Genomic DNA, 25,588 nt, shown 5'->3' on the forward strand with positions numbered 1-25,588 from the left:
TTGGCCCTGCTGAGGCAGGAAAGTGGGATTTAGGCGGAGTTTTTCCAGCCTAATCTGCCGGGGTGGTTTCAGATCCCTCAGCCTGCTGCCAGCCCCGGCTGAATAAACTTCCCCTGCCTTCCACCCCAAACGTTTGTGCAGCACAGGCTCTGCCTTGAGGGGTTGTTTTTTCCCCTTGTCCCGCTCCTTCCGAGTGTTTTTGGTGGTGATGGCAGAGAGGGGAAACCTCAAATCCTCCCGAAGCAATTACTGCTAATGAGACACTTCCTACACATCTGGTTTCAATCCTGGCAGCCTTTCGGGGACTTGCAGAGCTGGGGAAGGGAGGAAGGTGGGGCAGTGCCGGCCTCTTCCTCTCCCCCTGTCCTGATGTGGCTCTGGGGATGTTCCTGAGCTCCCATTCTGGTTCTGGGGATGTTCCTGAGCTCCCATCCTGGTTCTGGGGATGTTCCTGAGCTCCCATCCTGGTTCTGGGGATGTTCCTGAGCTCCCATCCCGGCTCTGGGGCTGCTCCTGAGCTCCCATCCTGGTTCTGGGGCTGCTCCTGAGCTCCCATCCCATCGCCCAGTCCCAAAATCTCCTCTCCCAATCCCAAAATCCCAGCTCTGCAGAGAGGCAGGGTCGGTGTTTGGTGCTGATGTGCTGTAACGTGCCTAATTAGTGCCTAATTAACAAAAGCGTGCCCTCAGACTTCAGAAAATTCCTCAATCCCTTGCCAGGCTCGAGGGAAAGGGAGGAACCCTCAGAGGGATTGCGAGATGAAGCTGCTGGAGCTGTTTGTGCCTGTCCTGGTTTTTTGGCAGCCCCTTGTGCTGGCTCCGGGCACTGCCAGGTGCCCAATGCCATTCCCTGGAGGCAGCAGCTGCTTCCCCTCCTGGGCATCATTCGGAGTAGGGAGATTTCCAAGTCCAGGAGGAGGAGGAGGAGGATGGCTACCAGGAAGAAGCAGATTGAGAGGAGGAGTCGAGCAGATCCCAGGGGTTGGATCTGCACTCGTATGGGGATGGTTTTTCTGAGTCAGGGGTTATTTGGGCGAGTCAAGACTTTAGTGAAGTCAGGAGGATGCTTAGGGTTAGCCATAGGATTAGTATGAATAAGATTGCATTTATTACTCTTCTCTGGAGTTAAAGCAGATTCTAAGGATTGGAAGTCGATTGTAATGAATGTACGGGAAGAGTTAGAGCCTCATCAGTAGATGGAAATGTAGAGGAATAATCATCAACACCTATGAAGTGTCAGTATCAGGCGGCTGCTCCAAATCCAGAGCGGTGGCTGGAGGTGTCCTGACCTTCCCAGCCCCTTGTGCTGGCTCTGGGCACTGCCAGCTGCCCAATCCCATGAGAGTCACCGTGAGAGTCACCATGAGAGTCACCATGAGAGTCACCGTGACAGTAACCATGAGAGTCACCATGAGAGTCACCGTGACAGTCACCGTGAGAGTCACCATGACAGTCACCATGACAGTCACCATGAGAGTCACCATGACAGTCACCGTGCCCTGCCCGAGGCTGGGCTGAGGCCGCTTCCAGAGCCTCCTCTCCAGGCTGGCATCTCCGTGCAGGCTTTCCCAGAGCAGCTTTGCCCGGCTGAGCTTTGCCCCCGGCAGTGACTCAGGAGCAGCCCCAGGCTGGCTCGGCCAGGCCACACGTGGCTTCCCAGCAGTGCCACTGAGTCAAAGGCACGTCCTGGGTGCCTCGGGAGGGAAGGGACGGGCGGGGAAGGGCTTTGTGCCCCATCCATGGCCCAGCACGCTCGTGCCCCGCTCCCCAGGGCTGCTCCCTGTGCCCAGGGAAGCTGTGACGGTGCTCACAGGGGTTCTTGGGGTGGGGAACAGACGAGGATCTGACTCCATGGTTCACAAGGCTGATTTATTATTTTATGATATATATTACATTAAAACTATACCAAAAGAATAGAAGAAAGGGTTTCACCAGAAGGCTGGCTAAGAATAGAATAGCAAAGAATGATAACAAAGTTTTATGGCTCAGCTCTCTGTCCGAGCCAGCTGGGCTGTGATTGGCCATTAATGAGAAACATCCACATGAGCCCAATCCCAGCTGCACCTGTTGCATCCCACAGCAGCAGATAACCATTGTTTGCATTTTGTTCCTGAGGCCTCTCAGCTTCTCAGGAGGGAAAATCCTAAGGAAAGGATTTTCCATAAAAGATGTCTGCGACAGGAAACTTCCCCCTGGCCTTGGCACAGGGCCTCCCGCCCTCCTTTCAGGTTTGGATTTATTTAACCTGGGCCAAAACAAACTTCTCTGCCTCTCTCCTCGGTGTTCACAGCTGCCCCACGGAGCTGCAGCTCCAGCAGGGGGAAAATCGAAACTCCAGGGGAATTTTGCAGGGGTTGAAAGGAGAGGCAGGCTGGGCTCAATGGCACTCTTGTTCTGGAAATCAGAGGGGGATGTGGGAGCCCTGCTGGGCTGGGGGGGCTCTGGATGGGAGTTGTGTGGGAAGGGGCTGGGATGTCTGTCTGGAGCTCTGGGTGGATGTGGCCGAGCACAGGAATTGTCTGGAGTCATCTTGGGGTCAAGTGTCCAGTCTGGCTTGTGGTCAAGTGTCCAGTGTGGCTGTGGGGTCTCCCAGGGGACAGGGGCCGTGGGGAGGGCAGGAATTGTGTGGGAAGGGGCTGGGATGTCTGTCTGGAGCTGTGGGTGGCTGTGGCTGAGCCCAGGAATGGTCTGGTGGCCCCAGGAGTGACCCTTGGCTCGTGGTCAAGTGTCCAGCATGGCCGAGGGGCACCCAAGGCCCTTTTAACCCTTGTGGGGCCGCGTTCCCTGCCCTGAGGCAGCCCCAGCAGCTCTCCTGACCCTTTTCCCCATTTCCCCCTCTCTCCGGGTGCTCTCCCACCCTGAGGGCAGGTTTGGGGTTTGTCCCTCCCGTCCCCTCCCGGTGCTCAGAGCTGCAGTTCCCATTCCCTGGGGAAGCTCTGGGGGCTCCTGGCCAGGCAGCTCCGTCTCCCCCCTGCCCTGACTCCCCTGGATCCCGGGGAGGACATTCCCAGCTGCTCACACCGGGAGGTGGCACTGACGCTTTGTCACCAGCACCGAGCCCTGGGGCCACCGCAGCCCAGGGGGACGGGGCTGGGGGAGTTTGGGAATGCCCAGGAGTGGGGCTGTGTGGCCCTGGCACTGCTCCTCCCTGCTGGCCTTGGGCCCGTGTCCCGTGTCACCTGTCCCGTGTCATTGTCCCGTGTCACCTGTCCCGTGTCATTGTCCCGTGTCACCTGTCCCGTGTCACCTGTCCCCTGTCACCTGTCCCGGGCACATCCGGGCTGCCCTCAGGGGTGTGGTGGCGTGCCAGGGGACACCAGGGAGTGCCAGGGGTGGTGGCAGCAGCTCCTGTGCCAGGCACAGCTCCTGGCGCGTGGCCCTGATGTGGCACCGGGCACTGTGCCACTGTCCCCGAGGTGACAGAGCTGACACCCCCCAGCAAACAGGAATGTCCCCAAAACCCCCAGCAGCCAGCCCTGCTGTCCTCTCCCTGTCCCCCTGGTGTCCCCTGGGGACAGTTCCTCCTTGTCAGGGTTAATGTCCCCAAAACCCCCAGCAGCCAGCCCTGCTGTCCCCTCCCTGTCCCCCTGGTGTCCCCTGAGATGCCACCACAGCTCCCATGAGCTGTGGGACATTTCCCTGCTGTCCCCTCCTTGTCCCCCTGGGGACAGTTCCTCCCTAGCAGGTGGCAGAGGGGGCTTGGGGAGGAGGAAAGCTTGGGGGCTGCTCCTGTTTTTCCTGCTTCTAACCTGATTTCTTCTCTCCTTTTTCTCCTCCTCTGCTTTCTAAAGAACATAGGAAGCTTCTGGCCGGTAAGTGGTGGGGCTGTCACACCAAAAAAACCCAAAAAACCCCAAAATTGCCATTTTCTCCATCCACCATCAGCCTGGCTGGCTTAGTCCCTGTCATCCTCATCCCTTGGGATGTGCTGGAGCAATGGGAGCTCCTCACCTCGTCTCCATCTTCCTCTCCATCCTCGTGCTCGCCTCATCTTCCTCTCCATCCTCAGCCTCTCACCTCCACCAGCGGCCTGGGAGGGCGGGCAGGGCTCTCTGGGCTGGCACTGGGGCAAACTGGGAGCACTGGGCTGCTCAGGGTGGGGGGGTTGGGGCATTGCTCAGATTCAGGGAATTCCTGGCTGAGCTGGGGAGCTCCAGGTGTGCAGGAATTCCTTGGGAAATTTTAGGGAAAAGGAAAGAGAAGCAGGGATGTGTTTAAGCTGGAGGAGGGGGGGTTTAGATTCGATAGAATGAATAGAATAAATTTAACAGTGAGGGTGGTAAACGCTGGCACTGGTGCCCAGAGGAGCTGGCACAACCCTGGAAGTGCCCAGGGCCAGGCTGGACAAGGTTTGGCTGCCAAAGGAGCTGAGAAGGTTTTGAAACAGGGGTGCCCCAGGTTTGGGGCTGGAACTGCTCCTCTTCCTACTTCTGTGCTCACCCCAGAACTTTGGGATCATTTTCTGGAGTGGGGTGGGACAAAGCTGTGCCAGCTCTGCCCTCGGGTGCCAAAGGAGCTGAGGAGAAGGGATTGAACCAGGACTGCCCCAAATTTGGGGCTAGAGCTGCTCCTCTTCCCTTCTCTGCTCACCCCAGGACTTTCGGGATCACTGCCAGCCCAAAGCAGATTTTGGGGTGGTGTGGGTGGGACGAGGCTGTGCCAGCTCAGCTGCCCCTCGTTGCCAGGGGAGCTGAGGGGATGGAAGCAGCCCCAGCTGCGGGGGGAGCTGGATAAAGCCGCGTTTCCTCCCTGATCCCGGCGGGAGCGATCCCGAGGGCTGGGAACGAGCCCCGCTGCCCGGGGGGGACACGGGGACACCGAGCCCGGGGCGGCTGCGGGAGGAGCCCAGGGACGGTTCCCGAGCCCACAGCATCCTCTGCTGGCTGCTGCTCCCCGCGGATCCCGGGTGCTTCCCGAGGCGTTCCTGTGCCAGGGCTGCGGCTGGGGCCGGGGCTGGCTGCTCCTGCCTCTCCCCGAGCCGCTGGAAAAGGGGCTGGGGTGCTGGCAGTGCCCTGGCTGTGCTCCGTGCAGCCCTCGAACCCCTCCGGGTGCGACGGGCAACTGAGGGAAGGGTCCCGTGCGTCCCCTGTGCGTCCCCTGTGTGTCCCCTCCTCTGCGCGGGTCTCTGGAGCTGCTCCGGGCTATGCCCCGCTCCTTCTGGAGCTCCTGGAGGCGGGACGGGCTCGGGCAGGGCAGGAGAGGCTGGGTAGGGGCAGGAGAGGCTCGGTCAGGGCAGGAGAGGCTGGGTAAGGGCAGGAGAGGCTCGGTAAGGTCAGGACAGGCTCGCTAAGGGCAGCAGGACAGGCTCGGTAAAGCCAGGACAGGCTCGGTAAAGTCAGGACAGGCTCGGTAAAGTCAGGACAGGCTCGGTAAAGTCAGGACAGGCTCGCTAAGGGCAGCAGGAGAGGCTCGGTAAGGTCAGGACAGGCTCGGTAAAGTCAGGACAGGCTCGGTAAAGTCAGGACAGGCTCGCTAAGGGCAGCAGGAGAGGCTCGGTAAGGTCAGGACAGGCTCGGTAAAGTCAGGACAGTCTCGCTAAGGGCAGCAGGTGGCGGTGCGGGCCCGCTCAGGAGCGCAGTTTCCCCTCCGGGCGGTGCCGGGCTCCGCTCTCCGAGCATCGCGGCGGGACAGGGGACAGGGGACGGCAGCATCGGGAGGTGTCCCCGGCACCGCCCTGCTCTGTCCTGGCTGCTGTTGGGCACAGGGGACACGCTCGGGGCATTGTCCCCATCCCTGCCCTGCCCCTCCCCTGGCCGCTGTCCCCAGCGCCTCTCCCGCTGTCCCTGCCGAGGCTGTGACATCCCAGATTTGCTGCCTTGCTCAGGAAAAGCCTCTGGAGCTGCGGTTCCAGCCGGGAACGGGGTCCCGGCTCTGTGTGAGCTCGGCTTGGGGAGGGCTGGGGTGAGGGGATGCTCCGAGCCCCTGGAACAGCAGGAATTGCAGGAATTGTGTGCCTTTGGCTCGAGGTGCTTCCCCAGGTTCCCTCTGGGATGGCGTTTTGTCCTTCCAGGCCCTCCGAGCTCTGTGTGTGAACTCCGTGCGATTTCTCTGGGTTTAGGGGCGAGGCAGCCCCGATGCTGGGGGGGTTCGTGGGGTCCCACTGGGGACGGGGCTGTGACAGCACAGGGAGAGCAGGGAGGGCTCTGCTGGGCTGGGAGAGGAGCACCTGGATCCGTTCGGGAGCTTCTTCCTCCCTTTTCCAGGGATTTTCCATCCCTGAGCCCACCCGTGTGGCGCAGTCTTGGATTTGCTTGGACAAAGTTCTTCAGTGGGGGAAAAAAATTCCCTTTTTCAGAAGGGGCAGCGTTTATCCAGCACTCCAGGAGGGGCAGCGTTTATTTGGAATGTTCCATGGGGAAAATCCCGTTTTTCAGACGAGGCAGCGTTTATTGGGAATGTGTTTTGGGAATGTTTCATGGGGAAAATTCCCTTTTTCTGGAGTGGCAGCGCTTACCCAGCGCTCTGGGAGCGGTGGCGTTTATTGGGAGCGCGTTTTGGGAATGTTTCCTGGGAATGGTGTGAATTACCGGCCCCACCCCTCCCCGCACACGCCAGCCCCGTCTCCCGCCCCCGCTCGCTCCTCTCCCGCCGAGAGCCTCTAAAAGCTCTTTATTCCTCTAAAAGCTCTTTATTCCTCTAAAAGCTCTTTATTCCTTTAAAAGCTCTTTATTCCTTTAAAAGCTCTTTATTTCCAGGCGCTGCTCAGCGGGGAGTCAAGCTGGGTCCTGCCAAGTGTTAAATGAAATAATTAAAATCCCCGCTTTCCCCCCTCCTCGCCCAGCTCCTCTCTCCGGTAATTAGCCGGGGGAAAATGCGGGAGGCGATGGGGAAAGGGAGAAGGAGCGAGCGCCTTTCGCAGGCTCCCTCCTCCTCCTCCTCCTCCTCCTCCTCCTCCTCCTCCTGCTGGCCTCGGGGAGGAAGCGCTGAGCGCTCGGCAGGCTCTGGGTGCTGTCAGATAAATCCCAATTAGCTCCCTGCCAAACAGGATTAGCGGGAAGGCAGCCAGGTGGGGAATCAGCCTGGCAACAGCAGGAGCTGCGCCTCGGAGGGCGTGACTGACAGCTGTCAATCATCTCCCCGAGCAGCAGATCGGGTTTTTTGGGAGCTGGGAGAAACGGGAAGGAATTTAAGCTCAAGCTCAGGCTGCTGCTCCCATAGAGCAGCATATATATTCTATATATATATTCTATATATATTCTCTATATAATAGAATATATATATTCTATTTTATATAGAACATATATATAATATATAATAGTATATTATATATTATATAGATATATACTATATATTAGAGATAATATATATATTGTAGATATATATTAGAGATAATATATATATTGTAGATATATAATAATATTATATATCTATAATGTTCTATATATTATATGATATAGAAAAGATAATATTCTTTATATTTTATTATATATATTCTATATATAATAGAATATATAGAATATATACTCCTGGCAGGTCAGGAGCCAAAGGTGACTTTTAGATCCTTTTTCTTTTTTGCTTTTATGGCCTTTTTTTTTTTTTTTTTTTGCTTCTATGCCTATTTTGGCTTTTATGGCCATTTTGGCCTTTTTTTGTTGTTGTTTGTTTGGGGTTTTTTGTTTTTGTTTTTTTTTTTGTTTCGTTTTGTTTTTGTTTTGCCTTTTTGCTCCTTTTATTTTTTGCTTTTCTGGCCTTTTTTGCTTGGCCATCTCTTGCTGGGTTCTCCTTCCTGGCCCCTCATTCCCAAAGTGTCCCTGGCTGGCCAAGGGAGCAGGTGGCACCTGGGGTGTCCCTGCTGTCACTGTCACCAGAGGGGTGGCAGCTCGGGGACAAGGACACCGATGGACCCCACTGGGGTCACAGCAGGGCAGAGGGACCCTGGGAGTGTCAGATCCCATCCCAGATTCCTGGTGTTGGGGTTTCCCGGCAGGATCAGGAGCCAGCGTGGCCGTGCTGGGGCTGGGGACACAAAAGCTGCCCCTGAAAGCGGCCCCGCGGTGGCTGCAGGGGACAGGGAGGGCCGGGGCTGATTTGCATGTGAAAACAGCACGGGGAGGAGGCAGAGCTCGATCCCCTCCGGGAATTGTTCACAGCCAAGCCTGGGCCCTACCCTGGATTGCTGGGCTGGCTCTGGAACCTGCCCTGGGGAGGGGACAGGGATGGGCACAGAGTGGGCAGGAATTGGGCACCTGTGGCACAGGAAGGGTGGAGGGGCTGGGATGGGAAGGATGGAAGGGGAAAACATGGGAAGGATGCAGGAACAGGAGAAGGATGCAGGAGCTGGGATGGGAAGGGCTGGGGAGCGGGGACAGGAATGATGGAGGAACTGGGATGGGAAGGATGCAGGAACAGGAGAAGGATGCAGGAGAAGGCACTGAAGGATGCAGGAGCAGCAGAAGGATGCAGGGAGCACGGCAGGTTTCAAGAGGAGCGATCTCCTGGATGTGACTTCGGGTTTTTCCCCCTTTTTTCTGTGATTTTTTTTTCTTGGATTTGCACCTCGGGACGCTCGCAGCCCTCGGAGAGGAGCAGGGGGGGTTTGTGGGGTGGCTGGGGGGCAATTTGTGCCCATCCCACCGGGAGCTGCTGTGGGATGGGCACAGCCCTGCCCTGCTCGGGGACCACCCAGTGTCCCCCAGGTGTCCCCGTGGGAGGATTCTCTCATCTCTGTGTCCCTGGGGCTGCAGGTGCATTGCCAAGGTGAGGGAGGGATTCTTGCAAGGGCTGGGAGCAGAACCTGCCCCTGGCAAAGGTTTTTGTCCCGAGCTGTTGCTTTTCGAGGAATGGGGAGCAGGAATGCAGTGGGAGCAGAGCCCTGTTTTTGGGGGATAACCCAGCCCCTGGTGTGGCACAGCCCAGGTTCTCTCTCGCCTTCCTCTTTTCCTCTCGAGGGGCTCTCCTGCAGCCCCCAGAGCTGCCCAGCTCCTCCCTGGTGGCTGGGCAATGACCCAGCGTGTCCTGGTGCCCTCAAAGTGCCATTCCAGCCCGGGGAATTTGTGTTTTGCCGGGAATGCCCCCCTGGCAGGGCAGGGCGAGCTCCCGGGTTTGTGTTTGGGGCGGCAGCGATCCCTGCCCGGGGCTGTGGCAGCGCTCCCAGCCCATTGTTGGACCTTCACCTTCCTCTGGCGTCCACCCAGCCCTGCTGGTGGCACCTTCCCATCCCTGCGGGAAGCAGGAACAGCCGGGAATAGCAGTTCCATCCCTGCTCCTTTTTCCCGGCTGGTTTGGGGGAGTCGGTGCCGATAACGTCCCAAAAATCAATAACCGGGTTTTCCCTGCTGTTCCTTCGGGCTGGTTTCGGGGAGTCGGTGCCGGTAACACCCTAAAGCCAATGGCCGGGTTTTCCCTGCCGTCCCCGGGGCTCTCTCGGGGGCGATGCCGGCAGAGGTGCGAGCAGCCGGAGGGGCCGGGCCCCCTCCCACCCCTCCGTGCTCATCCGGGGGGTCCTGGGGAGGGTCCCCCGCCCTTCCCTGCGCTGCCCACGCCGTGCCCGGGTGGGGAGCGGCTCCTGCGCGACCCCCGCCGCCCCCGCTCTTTGTCTGCGCCGCGCCCCTGCGCCCCCGCTCCCCTTTGTTGGCTCGCCGGGCCCCCCCTCGCCGGGGTCGGGCCGAGGGGAGGGCGGAGGGAGGGAAGGGAAGGGAGGGGAGGGGAGGGATGCGGGGCGGGGGGAGCTCCGGGCTCGCTCCGCGCTGCCGCTCCCTTGTCTGATCCTGCGCGGCCCCATCCCCGCGCGGGGGGCGCACGGAGACCACCGGGATTAGGGATCCACCTCCCTCCCATCCATCCTCCCTCCCATCCCTCCCTCCCTCGCAGCCGCTCCATGCCGCCGAGCCGCGCTCCGGCCGGGAGGCACCGGCATGTCCGAGCGGCGTCAGGCGGGCACTGAGCCGGGCAGCCGGGCCGAGCCGAGCCGAGCCGGGCCCCCGCGCGCCGGGCCGAGCCGCGGGCGGCTCCCGGAGAGCCGGGCTGGCCTGGGCAGGGAGCGGGGATGGAGCCGAGAGGAGCGCCTGCCTTGGGCTGAGCCGCAGCCCTGAATGCTCGGGCTGCTCCCGGAATCCTCGGGCTGATCCCGGAATCCTTGGGCTGATCCCGAATCTTGGCTGCTCCTGGAATCCTCGGGCTGATCCCGGAGTCCTTGGGCTGCTCCCGGAGTCCTTGGGCTGCTCCTGGAATTTTGAGTCTCTCCTGGAACCCTTGGGCTGATCCCGAATCTTGGCTGCTCCCAGAATCCTTGGACTGATCCTGGAATTCTGAGGTTCTCCCGGAATCCTTGGGCTGCTCCTGGAGTCCTTGGGCTGCTCTCAGAATCTTGGCCGATCCTGGAAATTTGGCTGCTCCCGGAATTTTGGGTTTCTCCCAGAATTTTGGGTTTCTCCCGGAATCTTGGCCGCTCCTGGCTGTGAGGACCTGCAGAGGGTCAGAGGCCGCCGGACGTGTCCTGGAGGAGCCGCTGGACAGCGAGGGAGCCCCGTGAGCCTGGGGTGAGACTGGCGTGGATCTGAGAGGATCCCAGAGATTGCCCTGGAGGATCTGAGAGGTGATCCTGGAGGAGCTGAGAGGTTATCGTGGAGGATCTCAGCAGTTATCCTTGAGGATCCTAGAAGATATCCCAGAGGATCTCAGGGTTTATCCCAGAAGATACCCCAGAGGATCTCAGGGTTTATCCTGGAGGATCTGAAAGATCATCCCGGAGGATCTCAGGGGTTATCCTGGAGGATCTCAGCCATTATCCCAGGGAACAGCAATATTGCCAAGCCTGGGAGCGTTCCTGTGCTGGCACTGTCCCTGTCCCAGCTCTGCTCCTGCTGTGACATTCCCACCATTCCCACCCCGGCGTGTCATTGTCCTGGTGGGCTCAGCCACGGATTTGAAGCCCTCTGCACCAGGATTTTGGTTTGCTTTCTGGGCATTTTGTTTTGCTTTCCGGTCGTTTTGGTTTGCTCTCTGCGAGCACCCGTGGATTGACACCTCGGGGGCTGCCTGAGTGTCCCTGTGCCTCCGGAGCTGTCCCCAAGCTGTCCCCAGGGCCGCGCCTCTGCCATGGCACCGCCGGGCACGGAGTCCTGAGGGTGCCCCCATCCTGCTGCCAGCCGAGATGGGAACCTCTGGGAAAACCTAAACTGCCAAACCCAGCCGGGGACAGAGGACAGGGATCCCTGAGAGCCTGGTGGTGCCTCCTGGGGTGTGAGAGCCCAGCATGACAGCGTGCCAGCACCCCATGGCGCCGGGAGCCCTGGAGCGGGACCGGCTGTACCAGCACAAGGTGTCCCTGGTGGTGAGGTATTTCATGATCCCCTGCAACATCTGCCTCATCCTGCTGGCCACCTCCACGCTGGGATTCGCCGTGCTGCTCTTCCTCAACAACTGTAGGTGTCCCTGAGGGGGCAGGATGGATCCCAGGGCCACCAGATGGGCTCCTCCCGGATGCCTTGGGGACAATCCCGGGATTGGGGCTGCCCTGGGGACCATTCTAGGATTGGGGCTGCCCTGGGGACAGTCACGGGATTGGGGCTCCCTGTCCCACTTTTGCCTGGCAGGGAAGAGGGAGCAGAGCTGTGAGGGCGGCTCTGCGTGGGCCAGGACAGCTCCCACCTGCTGCTGCTGCTGCTGCTGCTCCTGGCAGGCTCCATCCCAAATCCGGGTGGGGATCTGGGCATGGGGGATCTGGGAAGGGCTGGTGATGATCCAGGGGATGTGGGAATTTGGGAAGGGCTGGTGCAGGTGAGGATCAGGGGGATCTGAGGATTGAGAAAGGTTGATGCAGGTGACTGGGGGGATGTGAGGCTTTGGGAAGGGCTGCTGGGGGTGATGATTGGGGGAATGTGAGGATTTGGGAAGGGCAGATGATGATCAGGAGGATGTGAGGATTTGGGAAGGCAGATGATGACTGGGGGGATGTGAGGATTTGGGAAGGGCAGGTGCAGGTGAGGATCAGGGGGACCTGAGGATTTGGGAAGGGCTGGAGATGATTGGGAGACGTGAGGATCTGGAAGGGCTGGTGCAAATGATGGTATGGGGGATGTGAGGATTTGGGAGAGGCAGGTGATGACTGGGGGGATGTGAGGATTTGGGAGGTGCTGGTGATGATCTGAGGGATGTGGGAATTTGGGAAGGGCAGGAGATGATCTGGGGGATGTCAGGAATTTGTAAAGGCTGCTGATGATTGGGGGATGTGAGATTTCCCCTGAGCTCTGGCTGTGAATGTGATCCCTGGTGCAGCTGAGTCCATCCCACCCTGGCTGTGGATCCAGGTGTCTGTGCCAGGCTCCTGCTCCCCCTCCTGAGGCCTGGCAGAGCCCCCAGCCCCATTTTGGGGTGTGCAGCTCCTCCGGTGCTCAGGGATGAACCCAGGGGTGTCCCCCAGGAGCCTGGAGCTTGCTGTGCTGGGGTCATCTCTGCCACGGCCCAGCCCCAGCCCCAACCCTGGGTTCTGGGTGTTCCAGAGGGGTTCTGGAGCTGAGGGAGCTCAGCTCAGCTCCCCCATGCTCCATCAGGGTCCCCAAACAGGGGCTGGCAGGGGACCCTTGCTTGGGGACCTTGCAGTTCTGCTGCCCCTTCCTCCCACTTTTTGGGGGCTGATTGGGGGAATCTGAGGATTTGGGAAGGGCTGGTGCAGGTGATGATTTGGGGGATGTGAGGATCTGGAAGGGCTGGAGATGACTGGGAGATGTGAGGATCTGGGAAGGGCTGGAGATGACTGGGAGATGTGAGGATCTGGAAGGGCTGGAGATGACTGGGAGATGTGAGGATCTGGAAGGGCTGGTGCAAGTGATGACTGTGGGATGTGAGGATTTGGAAGGAGCAAGAGATGGTGCAGGGGGCTGCAGCATTCCTGCTCTGGGCTGGGTGTGAGGCCAGCTGTGTGTGGGGTGATCCACAGCAGGATTGGCCCCAGGAGATGGGGCAGGACAGGCTGGGGCAGGTCCAGCCCTGCCAGGCACCGGGGGCTGCTCCCAGAGGCGCTTGCCCAGTACCTGGGGCTGGCCCAAAGTGGCTTTGGGTGATCCTGGGACCTCCTGGGAGCCACACCTGCTCCAGGAGGGATGAAACACCATCCCAAGGAACCCATGACAGCTCCATCAGCACCTGGGACTATCCCAAACTCAGTTTGGGTAATCCTGGCTCCCCTTCCTGCCAGCTTCCAGGAGCTCCTGGGGGCCAGATCTCCTCACGGAGGGATGAACAGCATCCCAAAAAGGGCTGGGGCAGGATTGTGACAGCTCCTGGTTTTTGTTTCCTTGCAGACAAACCCAACAGTTACTTCACGCAGACGCCGCCGCCACCGCGGGATGGTGAGTGCAGAGTGTGCCCAAATCCCTGGGGCTGGGTGCAGAGTGTGCCCAAATCCCTGGGGCTGGGTGCAGAGTGTGCCCAAATCCCTGGGGCTGGGTGCAGAGTGTGCCCAAATCCCTGGGGCTGGGTGCAGAGTGTCCCTAAATCCCTGGGGCTGGGTGCAGAGTGTGCCCAAATCCCTGGGGCTGGGTGCAGAGTGTGCCCAAATCCCTGGGGCTGGGTGCAGAGTGTGCCCAAATCCCTGGGGCTGGGTGCAGAGTGTGCCCAAAGCCCTGGGGCTGGGTGCAGAGTGTGCCCAAATCCCTGGGGCTGGGTGCAGAGTGTGCCCAAACCCTTGGGGCTGGGTGCAGAGTGTGCCCAAAGCCCTGGGGCTGGGTGCAGAGTGTGCCCAAATCCCTGGGGCAGTGCTGGGGGTGCAGGATTTGGGTGAGGAGGGAGGAAAAGGGCTCCCTTTTCCAGGGATTTTCTGGGGATTCAGGATTTGGGTGAGGAGGGAAAGCAGGAGCCCCTCAGTGCTCCTATTTTCCAGGGATTTTTTTGGGATGCAGGATTTGGGTGAGGAAGGAAGGCAGTGCCCCTCAGTGCTCCCCTTTCCAGGGATTTTCATGGGATTGTGCTCCCCTTTTCCTGGGGATGCAGGATTTGGGTGAGGAAGGAGGGCAGTGCCCCTCAGGGCTCCCTTTTCCAGGGATTTTCATGGGATTGTGCTCCCATTTTCCTGGGGATCCATGATTTGGGTGAGGAAGGAGGGCAGTGCCCCTCAGGGCTCCCTTTTCCCAGATATTTTCCTGGCTGGAAGCAGGGAAGGGCTGCAAAAGGTGAATTTCTGCAGCCTTGCATTTTCTCCCACCTTTCCTCTGGTTTCGCAGAGAACTTTGGGTTTGGTTTTTTGTTATTTTTTTTTTCTTTGTGAGGTTCTTATCAGCTTCAGGAGCTGCTGGATGCAGGGCAGGCAAGCCCAGGCTGAGATAAAACCATCACAGGAGCTTTGTTCCCTTTTTAAAGCCAGGCTTAAACCCTCTGCCTTTGCTGGCAGCTCTTCCACCACCTCCACGTGCACAGATAAGAGCCCAGCAAACAGAAAACAGCAGCCAATTAATAACCTGCTTGTTGCCTTTTTTTTTTATTTAATTTATTTTTTTATTTTTTTCCCTCATTTTTGCCTCCCCTGCTGGGGGTGGGGGAGACAAGGATGTGAGATAAAATGTGATTAATCTATAATTGGCCCGGGGAAAGGCATCTCGAGCGAAAAATAAACCCCCACGTGGGTGGAACTCCTTGCTCAGGGCTCCAAAACATGAACAGCCCAGCCCAGGCAGATGCCAGACTTCCCAAAGATCCCCCAGGAGATGGGCAAGGGCCTGTTCTGGGGGCTGCCAGGGTGCAGGAGGGGTTTGGGGGACACGGGGAGGGGATGGGTTTGTGCTGCTTGTGTTCCTGGGCTGGCTCTGGGACAGGGTTTGGGCTGGGAAAATGCTGGGATTTGGATGAGGTTTGCTCAGGAGCTGGGGGAGGAAGGGCTGGATCAACCTGGAGGGTTGGGGAGGTCCCTTCCCCTCCCAAAGCTGGGCAGGGTCACTGTCCGGCCTAACAAAGCCGGGGCTCAGGTTTGGGGTGCAGAAAGGGCTGGGCAGGGTCACTGTCCGGCCTAACAAAGCCGGGGATCAGGTTTGGGGTGCAGAAAGGGCTGGGCAGGGTCACTGTCCGGCCTAACAAAGCTGGGGCTCAGGTCTGGGGTGCAGAAAGGGCTGGGCAGGGTCACTGTCCGGCCTAACAAAGCCAGGGATCAGGTCTGGGGTGCAGAAAGGGCTGGGCAGGGTCACTGTCCGGCCTAACAAAGCCGGGGATCAGGTTTGGGGTGAAGAAAGGGGCTCCTCTTCACTCCCCACCCCGGGTGATGCAATAAATATTTGAATACTGATGAGGGGGGCTGAATATTTGAATATTGGTAGGGCGGGGCTGAATATTTGAATATTGGTAGGGCGGGGCTGAATATTTGAATGTTGATGAGCGGGGCTGGGCTGGGGGACAGGAGCACCGGCCCAGCCACTCTCCATGGCGACGGGCACCTCGCTCAGCCCGAATTAATTAATGCCCACCCCAAATTAATTAATGCCCAGCCCGAGTTAATTAATTAATGCCCACCCCAAATTAATTAATGCTCAGCCCTGCCGTTCCCACTGCCCCTTTTGGGCACAATTTTTTTTTTATCCAATATAAGCTTTTTTTGAGCACAGTAAATGTAACAGATGAAACAGGTTAAAACAACATATTTCACCTATGTGAGCAAACTGCAAACTAAATAATTTAAACCACTCATTCAAATCATTGGGAATAATGCCATTCTCCATTTAAATAGGAAATTGATTTTTGCTTTAAGTTCAGAATTAACTGTGTGTCTCAGGCCATGGCCATGGCCAAGCCAGCCCCAGCTCCATTCCCTCTCCCCATCCCCTTCCCTCAGGATGAATCCCACAATTCCCATCCCCTGGAATTTTTACACCTCATCTGCATTTTTTAAAAAAACCCCAAAGAGAGGGTTTTTTTTAAGAGCTCTGGGAAGTGCAGGAGAGACTCAGACTCTTCAGAAAAATGATGAATCCCTTTAGATACCGCTGGGAGAGGAGGAGAATTCTTTTCCTTTTGATTTCCCGGGATTTATGGGATTTATCTTGTGCTGGGGCAGGAGAGGGGGAGAGTCCTTTTCCTTTTGATTTCCTGGGATTTATCTCTGGGTTTGCAGCTCCAGAATCTCCAGGCAGTCAAAGGCAGACGCCTGGGAATTGAAGTGTAAATGAGGAGTTTGATTTTCCTTTTAGGATTCCTCTTTTCCCTTTTATGTAGGTCAGGCTCTGGTTCTGACGTGTGGGGGGCACTGGGAGGGGGCACTGGGGCAGGGAACACCTCAGGGAACAGATGGGGCTGTCCCAGGGAAGGGGAGAATCGGATTTTAGGGAAAGGTTTGGGGGCTGCCTGTGTGTGTGTGTGTCCCTGTGCCCCCTGGCATGTCCCTGTGCCCCTCATGTGTCCCCGTGCCCATTGGGATGTCTCCGTGCCCATTGGGGTGTCTCCGTGCCCATTGGGGTGTCCCCATGCCCATTGGGGTGTCTCCATGCCCATTTGGTGTCTCCATGCCCGTAGGGTGCCGGGGGATGCTGTGTGGGTTTGGTGACCCCCACGTGTGTGTCCCTGTGCCCGCAGGGTGCCAGGGGATGCTCTGTGGGTTTGGTGGGTTTGGTGACCCCCATGGGATGTCCCTGTGCCCGCAGGGTGCCGGGGGATGCTGTGTGGGTTTGGTGGGTTTGGTGACCCCCATGGGATGTCCCTGTGCCCGCAGGGTGCCGGGGGATGCTCTGTGGGTTTGGTGACCCCCGTGTGTGTGTCCCTGTGCCCGCAGGGTGCCGGGGGATGCTGTGTGGCTTCGGGGCCGTGTGCGAGCGCAGCCCCTCGGAGCCGGGCCAGGCCTCGTGCGTGTGCAAGAAGGGTCCCTGTGCCCCCGTGGTGGCCCCGGTGTGCGGCTCCGACCACTCCACCTACAGCAACGAGTGCGAGCTGGACAGGGCCCAGTGCAACCAGCAGAGGAGGATCAAAGTGGTCAGCAAGGGACCCTGCGGTGAGTGAGGGACCCTGGCTGGCCCCAGGGTGGGCAGGGACACCTTGGGCTGTGGCTGGAGGGGTGGGGACAGGGCTGGCGACACTGGGGGATCATCAGAGCTGCCTTGGGGCTCAGGAGAGTGTGGTAAGGAGGAGAAATGGTGGAGAAGTGATGGAGAAATGGTGGGAAAGTGATGGAGAAATGGTGGGAAAATTACGAAGAAATGATGGCCACAGGCTCGGCCAGGGACACCAAAGGCTGGGAAGGGAAGCTGAGGAATCACCAGCTCTGCTTTGGAGGTCAGCAAACTGTGAGGAGGGAAATTATGGAAAATTGTCTCCATTGCTGCTGAATCGGGGCATTTAGAGGGACAATTTGGGGGATCTTGGGATACATTTGGGTTATTCCACGAGAGAAGCGGGACATCCCGTGCCGCGCTCTCACCTGCTCCGTGCCCTCACCCCCGTCCCCTGCCGTGTCCCCAGGCTCCAAGGACCCCTGTGCCGAGGTCACCTGCAGCTTTGGCAGCACGTGTGTCCCCTCCCCTGACGGCCAGGGCGCCCGGTGCGTGTGTCCCTCGTCGTGCAGCGGCGTCGCCGAGAGCCCCGTGTGCGGCAGCGACGGCCGCGACTACCGCAGCCAGTGCCACCTCAACAAGCACGCCTGTGACAAGCAGGAGAACGTCTTCAAGAAGTTCGATGGCCCCTGTGGTGAGGAGGGCTTCAAACGTCCCGGGGAGGAGTGGTTTAAAAAATGTGCCCAGCTGGAGTGGGGGTGCGGGGGGAAGGAGAGGCGGGAGAGTGGAGGAGGAAAGGGTTGGTGGGTCAGGGGGTGGGAAAGGGTGGTTTGGGCAGGGAAAGGGCAGAAAAAGGGTGGTTTGGGTAGAAAAGAGGGTGGTTTGGGCAGGAGAAGGGGTGGTTTGGGCAGGGAAAGGGCAGAAAAGGGGTCTTTTGGGTAAGAATTGGGTGGTTTGGGTAGGAAAAAGGTCACTGTGGGCAGTGAAAGGTCACTCTGGGCAGTAGACGGTCACTCTGGGCAGTAGACGGTCACTCTGGACAGTGAAAGGTCACTCTGGACAGTTGAAGGTCACTTTGGTGACAGCTGCTGAGCCAAGAACCAGGCAGTGCCTCCTTCCCCCGGGTGTTTGTGCTCCAACCCTGCTGAGCCAGAGAGCGACTCCAGCACCGGGGTCAGCTCCTCCTGCTGCTGCCCTGGCCCTGCTTGGGGCAGGGAAATGCTGCTGCTGCTGCTGCCCGGCTTCCCAAAGAGATCCTGGAGCCAAAACATCCTGGAATTGGAGAATCCCAAACAGCTCCTGGAATTAAAGCATCCCAAAAGCAGCTCAGGATGGGGAAAAAGGCAGAGTTTATCCCAGTGCTGTTCCCTTTGGAAATGGGCTCCGTAAGGACTGAGTTCTTAGGAGCACAAAGGAAGATCTGGGGGCTCTTGGGGAAGGAGCAGAGCCTGGGACGCCCCAGTTTGGGCAGGGAGTGACAGTGCCAGAGGGCAGGGAGTGACTCCATGGAGCACAAAGGAAGATTTGGGGACTCTTGGGGAAGGAACAGAGCCTGGGAAGCCATGGTTTGGGCAGGGAGTGATTCCCTGGAGCACAAAGGAAGATCTGGGGGCTCTTGGGGCAGTGCAGGGATGGAGCAGAGCCTGGGAAGCCCCGATCTGGGCAGGGTTTGGGCAGGGAGTGACTCCTTGGGGCAGAAAGGAAGATTGGGGGCCCCAAAGGGATGGAGCAGAGCCTGGGAAGCCCCGGTTCGGGCGGGGAGTGACGATGGCAGAGGGCAGGGAGCGAGCCGTGCCTCCCACCCGTGCCAGACCCGTGCCAGGCCGTGCCGAGCGAGCCGGGCCGCGTGTGCCGGGTGAATCCGCGGACGCGGCGGGCGGAGCTGCTGCCCCGGCCCGAGGGCTGTCCCCCGGGCAGGGACCCCGTGTGCGGCGACGACGGCGTCACCTACGAGAGCGAGTGCGCCATGGCCCGCTCGGGGGCCATCCGCGGCATGGACATCCAGAAGGTGCGCTCGGGGCAGTGCCAGCCTCAGGGTGAGTGCCCGCCCTCCATCCTCATCCTCATCCTCCTCTCTCGCAGCATCCCCTGGCTGCCCAAAGAGGCTGCCTCAAACAGAGCCTAGAGGCTCTATTCTGTTTAAAATAGTAGTAGTTCTTTGTTTAATGTATTAATATGTTCTTTTAATAAAGTATCTAATATATAAATAGATAAACATAATTAATATAGCATAATACATTATATATTTTATTAATATATTAATGCTCTATATAATGCATTATATATTTTATTAATATATATATTAAATGTATTACTTTTACAATATATTTTATATAATATGTAATATATTTTATATAATATATAGTACATAATATAAATCAAATATATAAAGTAATAATACTATATATAAATAGATAAAGTAATTATATAAAATAACTATATTATAATATATAAAATATAGAAATATAAAAATATATATTAAATACAATATAATATATTAATCATATTATATAGCACATTATATAGGTTCACATAATAAATACATATACAATACATTATATAATAATATATAATAAGTATAATTTATTATAATACTCTATATATTAACATAAAACTTGAGGCATCAGTCCAGTACCTGAAAAACATAAAACTTAAAGCCTGAGGCATCAGTACAGAACCTGAAAAATATTTGAAAAAATACTAAAAAAAATACTAAAAAAAAATACTAAAGCATCAGTACAGAACCTGAAAAAAAAAGTTTTTTAAAAGTATAGAACCTGAAAAATAATAAAAAAGAATGCTAAAGCATCAATACAGAACCTGAAAAATATTAAGAAAAATACTAAAGCATCAGTAGACAACCTGAAAAATATATCTAAAAAAAATCAGTAGAGAACCTGGAGAATATTAAGAAACCCGCACTAACCCTGCCTGGCGTGTCCCACAGACCAGTGCCCGGAGCCGTGCCGGCTGGGCGCCGTGTGCCTGAACCGGCGCGGGGCCGCGCGCTGCTCCTGCGAGCGCATCGCCTGCGACGGCGCCTTCCGGCCCCTGTGCGCCCGCGACGGCCGCACCTACGGCAGCGACTGCCAGCGCCGGCGCGCCGAGTGCCTGCAGCAGCAGCACATCCCCACCCGCCACGGCGGGCCCTGCGGTGAGCGCCGCCGCGGGGCCTGCGACCAGGCCTGCACCACGGGGCCACGGGAGGCTGGGGGGCCCAGGCTGTTCTGTAGGGATGGTGGGCCCCAAGGTGCCCGACGGGGATGGTGGGCCCCAGGCTGTCCCACGGGGGTGGTGTCCTCTAGGGATGGTGGGCCCCAAATTGTCCTGTAGGGGTGGTGGGCCCCAGGTTGGCCTGTAGGGATGGTGGGCCCCAAGTTGTCCCACGGGGGTGGTGTCCTGTAGGGATGGTGGGCCCTAAATTGTCCAGTAGGGGTTGTGTCATGTAGGGATGGTGGGCCCCAAGTTTTCCCGTGGGGATGCTGTCCTGTGGAGTTGGTGGTCCCCAAGCTGTCCCACAGGGATGGTGTCATGTGGGGGTGGTGGGCCCCGAGTTGTCCTGTAGGGATGGTGGTACCCAACTTGTCCGGTAGGGTTGGTGTCATGTAGGGGTGGTGGTCCCCAAGTTGTCCTGTAGGGGTGATGGTCCCCAAGATGTCCTGTAAGGATGGTGGTCCCCAAGTTGTCCCACAGGGAAGGGATGGTGGTCACCAAATTGTCCTGGATGGGGATGCTGTCCTATGGAGATGCTGGTCCCTGCCATCCCACAGGGATGCTGGTCCCGCCCTGTCCCACAGGAATTCTGGTCCCCAAATTGTCCCATGGGGATGCTGTTCCCTCCTGTCTCATAGGGATGTTGGTCCCCAGATTGTCCTGCAGCGATGCTGTCCCATGGGGATGCTGCTCCCCCTGTCCTGTGGGAATGCTGATCCCCCACCTCCCCGGGCCCTCTCCAGGCAGGATGGCTGAGGGCTGCATGGGTGCCCCCTGAGCAAGCCCTGGGCCCAGCCTGGCACGTCCCTGTCCCGTGTTTCTGTCCTTGCAGCAGCCCCGCTGTGTGCACGTCTCCTGTCTCTGTCTGCTGTGTGGCACAGGGGACACCCATCTGTGTTTGAGCCACGTCTCTGTGACCTCCTGCTGGTTTCTGTCCCTCCCCACCACGTCCCCCTCGACCCATGCCATCCATTGCTCCTCCCAGGGTAGTGCCAGTCTCCAAATCCATCCATGCTCTCCCTTCCATGCCTGCCTGCTTCTCTCCACCGGGAACTCTTCCCTCTGTGCCCTCTCTGCCGCTCTCACCGTGTCTTTGTCTCGTCTCTAGGAGAAGCTCCCCCATGGACCTTTCTCAGGAGGATGGGATGGGATGGGGCTTTGGATCCTTAGGAGTGTCCAGGTGTGAGGTTCTCCCCCTGGGAAGTGCAGGAGGTTAAAGCAGCCCCTGCACTCATTTGGATGAGTTACAAGTTGCTCATTTTGGCTCAGTTTGGGTTTTTCCCACCTCTGGAACTGCGTCCTGTTCTTTTAAGCTGATGTTTGATCAGGTATCAGCTGGGCTGAGCCTCCTGAAGTGCCTGGCAATCAGGATCCCACGCTGGGGATGTGTTTTGTTGGCTCTGTGCTCCTGCTGGAGGATTTCGAGGCTGCCAGACCCAGCTGCTGGAAAAGAATTTGTCAGGTTCCCAAAATCCCACTCAGAATAATCACAGCTGTTATTTTTAAGCCTCCATTTCCCCGTGTTCCTGGTGGGGGAATGAATGGCTGGGAGTCAATCCCCCAGGTTTTCCCTGTGGGAAGGGCTGTGATCCCATCAGGGGGGATTTTTTGCAGCCCTGGCTCTCCTCAAACCCTCCCCTGTGCCTCCTTGAGAGGCTGAAAATTCCCAAATTTCTGGGATGAGCAGGGAATTCACGCTGCTCTGAGCATCAGCCACGCATCATTTCCACCGTGTTCTGTGGAAAAAGGCCAGGAGCAGCAGGGTGAGGTCCTGGTGCACCTGCCATCCCTCCCTCCACCTCCCTCTCCTTGATTTCAGCTCCCCTCCCTCCTGCCCAGCGCACATCTGCTTCCAGGAGCTGCATCCTGGTGGGACACGAGCAAAAACTGGGGGAATGAATCAAAACCAGGGCTGTGTCTGCCAAAAGTGGGGTTGCAGAGTGCCTGTGACAGCTCCAGGCAGCCCTGGAGCCCATCCCCAGGAGGTGTGAGCAGATTTTTTTTAGCCCTGTCAGCTCTGGAAAGGAAAAGGAAAAGCTCTGAGCTCAGAGCTGGGGAGCTCATCTGTGCCTGGGAGCTGTGGGAATGCAGAGCTGGGCAAGGGATTGGCAGTATTTTAACCCCTCACAAACCCTGAGCTCTGCCGCCTTTTCCAGCAGCCAGGCCAGGGAGGCAAAGCCAAACAAAACCATCCAAGCCGTTAAAAGGGAAGAAAGTGATCGGAAGAACAATTGGAAAATACATCACACAGGAATTTCTATTTTGTAGTAGCTGTTACAAGCTTGCTTGTTTGCTTGCTTTCAGCTCAGGTCTTCATTCAAAAACAAGTTTTGCAATTTTAATTGGTAAAATAATAATTCTTGATAAGCATTCATCGTCAAATTTCTTGGTTTGAGTCATTCTGGATGCTGCAGCTCAGAAAGAAGGGATGGGATGAGGCTGACATGGCCAGGAGTGCAGGAAAGAAGGAAGGAAGGTGTCTGTAGTTGCATCTGTCTTTTCCTCTCTCTGCTGTCCTCTCTTTCTCTCTCTCTCTCTTTCCTCTTTTGTCTGTGTCTTGTGTTTTACAGTGTTGCCTGTGTGGAGGAAGGAATTCTGTCCTGGCACCACCCTCCTGCTCCCTGCCCGGACACCTCTGCTGGGAGCTCGCCCCTGCTCCGTGGCCCCCTCTCACTGCTCCCACCTGGCTCTAGCTGGGCCTGAGAGCCCCCAGGATGGAGAGCTTGCCCTGAGAGCCCCAGGATGGAGAGCTTGCCCTGGCCTTTGTCCCATCCCTGGCCCCAAACCCTGCTGGAGTGGAAATTGCTCTTGCCCGGTGCCCGCTGTGCCCTCCAGGCAAAGGAGAGAGGGAGCAGAGGTGGGTGCTGGGAGCCCCCCACTCCTCAGCCAGCCCCTCCCCAGGGCTGCTGCATCACCCTGGACTGCTCCTGGTTGATTTTCCCTCTCCTTCTGCTCCCAAATGACCCCCATGGCTTCCCCAGATCCTCCTGCCTGGAGTTCTGCCTGCCCCGTGCTGCCCCAGCCGTGCTGCCCCAGCCGTGCTGCCCCAGCCGTGCTGCCCCAGCCGTGCTCTGTGTCCTGCTTGTCCCCTGTCCCAGGGCTCCCAGCTCCCTCTGCCAGGCTCGCAGGAGCTGGTTCTGCTCACAGTTGGCTTCTCCTGGGAATGTTCCCCTGTGGAATTGGTGTCTCTGTGTGCAGGGGACATGGTATGGGGGCAAAAAAGAAACAAACGTGGGGACAGCAGCCCAGGGAGCAATTCCTGGTGCCTGGGGAGAGCTCAGAGCTGCAGGGAAGTTGGGGACGGAGGTGGAGTCGTGTCCTTGTGCCTGAATTTGGGGACAGAGCTGTGTCCTTGTGCCTGAATTTGGGGACAGAGCTGTGTCCTCGTGCCTGAATTTGGGGACAGAGCTGTGTCCTTGTTCCTTGTGCCTGAATTTGGGGACAGAGCTGTGTCCTTGTTCCTTGTGCCTGAATTTGGGGACAGAGCTGTGTCCTTGTGCCTGAATTTGGGGACAGAGCTGTGTCCTTGTGCCTGAGCTGTCCCCTGTCCCTGTTCCTTTGCAGACCCTGGCACTAGGTAGGCAGATCCTGCTCCAGGCCCTTCCTGGCTGCCTGGCACAGGTGCCACAGAGGTGCCACCACGGTGCTGCTGGCAGGGGAGATGCCCAGGGCCCCTGCAGAGGGACCTTGCCCAGCTCTGCCTCGCTGCCAGGGCTGTGCTGTGTCTGCTGTCGCTCCATCTCCTCCAGGCTGCATTGTCTGTCCCCACCTGTGTCCTTGTCCTGTGTCCTTGTCACTGTCCAGCCCAGGTGAAACCCGTGGTGTCCTTTCCTTGTCCCAGAGGGTCACTGGGCAGTGCTGGCTCTGTCCCCAGCAGCACAGCCCCTCCTTCCTCGCTCCTGGGTGTTGTCCCTGCCAGCAGGGAGTGGGACACGGCCTCTGCTCTCACTTTGTCACTCCTGGGCATCCCCAGGGGAGGTGGCACTGCTGGGCTGGGGCTGTGCATCCAGGGGGAATCTGGGCTGAGGGAGGGACACGGGATGTGCCCATCCTGCCCCACAGCAGCTCCCTGGCAAGAGGAGGGAAGAGGATGGGGTGGGCAATGAGCAGGAACCAGGTGTGTCCTCCCCAGGCAGCTCCTCCTGGGGAGCCCCGGGAGCTTTGCAGGGAGCAGTGGATCCCAGGGAAGGGAGAAGTGTGGATCCCAGGGAAGGGAGCTGATTTTCAGGCAGCAGTGGATCCCAGCAGTGAGCCCTCCCCGTGGGAGCTCTCTGGAAGGTTCTGCCAGTGCTTTCTGGCCAGGGGACGAGGTGGCCACCCTGTCCCTGTCCCCGTGCCCATCCCTCACCTCTGCCAGGCCCGGGCACTGTGCTGAGCCGGGCATGGCAGGGTGGCAGGAGGGCACAGAGCCCAGCAGCTCTGAACCCACCATGGCTCGGGGCGGGCGGGTGCCCCCCATGGGACACTGTCACATCCTGCCCCGTGCCAGCCGTGCCATCCCTGTCCCCTGCAGACCTGGGTGCTCCCAGCCCCTGCCTGAGCGTGGAGTGCTCCTTCGGGGCCACGTGCGTGGTGAAGAACCAGGAGGCCGTGTGCGAGTGCCAGCAGCAGTGCCAGGGCCGCTACGACCCCGTGTGCGGCACCGACCAGCGCAGCTACGGCAGCCCCTGCGAGCTGCAGGCCATGGCCTGCCTGCTGCAGAGGGACATCGGCGTCAAGCACAAGGGGCCCTGCGGTGAGACACGGCTGGGGCTGGGCTGGGCTGGGTGTGTCACCAAAGGGACACCAGGGACATTGGGCCTGTGGTGAGACACGGCTGGGGCTGGGCTTGGGGGTGGGTGTGTCACCAAAGGGACACCAGGGACATTGGGCCTGTGGTGAGACACGGCTGGGGCTGGGCTGGGCTGGGTGTGTCACCAAAGGGACACCAGGGACACAGGGCCTGTGGTGAGACACGGCTGGGGCTGGGTATCAGGGCTGGGTGTGTCACCAAAGGGACACCAGGGACATTGGGCCTGTGGTGAGACACGGCTGGGGCTGGGCTTGGGGGTGGCTGTGTCCCCAAAAGGAACATCAGCATCCGTCACAGGGGACCCTGTGGTGAGATTTGGGCTGGGATTGTGGTGACGGTGGTGGTGGTGGTGGTGGCTGTGTCCTCTGAAGGGACATTGAAGTGAAGGACAAGGGGCCGTGATGTGAGATTTGAGCTGGGATTGTGGTGGTGGTGGTGGCTGTGTCCTCAAAGGGACATCAGCACCAAGGACAAGGAGCCCTGTGGTGAGATTTGGGCTGGGATTGTTGTTTTGTTGTTGTTGTTGTTGTTGTTGGCCTGTGTCGTCAAAAGGAACACCAGGGTGAAGGACAAAGGATGTGATGAGACTTGGGCAGGGGGATTATTTTGTGGTTGTTAAAAGAAAAATCTCCAGACCGGGATAAAACCCTCCAGGCCGGGATGAAAACGTCCAGGCTGAGACG

General features: G+C 58.0%; 1 protein-coding gene across 9 annotated transcripts in view; it reads left to right on the plus strand.

Moving 5' to 3' along the window:
* AGRN (agrin) overlaps nt 1–25,588 on the plus strand; it is a 70,618-nt gene that overhangs the window by 16,732 nt on the left and 28,298 nt on the right. For 5 of the 9 annotated variants that reach the window (XM_071449352.1, XM_071449354.1, XM_071449358.1 and 2 more), the window contains exons 3-9: nt 3,791–3,811; nt 13,241–13,288; nt 16,687–16,902; nt 17,370–17,594; nt 18,712–18,936; nt 19,848–20,054; nt 24,627–24,848. In XM_071449352.1, the coding sequence (XP_071305453.1) occupies nt 3,791–3,811; nt 13,241–13,288; nt 16,687–16,902; nt 17,370–17,594; nt 18,712–18,936; nt 19,848–20,054; nt 24,627–24,848 (1,164 nt within the window). Of the gene's footprint in view, nt 1–3,790; nt 3,812–9,649; nt 11,363–13,240; nt 13,289–16,686; nt 16,903–17,369; nt 17,595–18,711; nt 18,937–19,847; nt 20,055–24,626; nt 24,849–25,588 lie in introns of those variants that run through there. The other 4 variants (XM_071449359.1, XM_071449361.1, XM_071449355.1 and 1 more) reach the window with 2 other exon arrangements.

The sequence above is a fragment of the Agelaius tricolor genome, unplaced genomic scaffold (genome assembly GCF_023055355.1).
Source record: "Agelaius tricolor isolate 1412-34295 unplaced genomic scaffold, bAgeTri1.0.p SCAF_28, whole genome shotgun sequence".
Taxonomy (NCBI): domain Eukaryota; kingdom Metazoa; phylum Chordata; class Aves; order Passeriformes; family Icteridae; genus Agelaius; species Agelaius tricolor.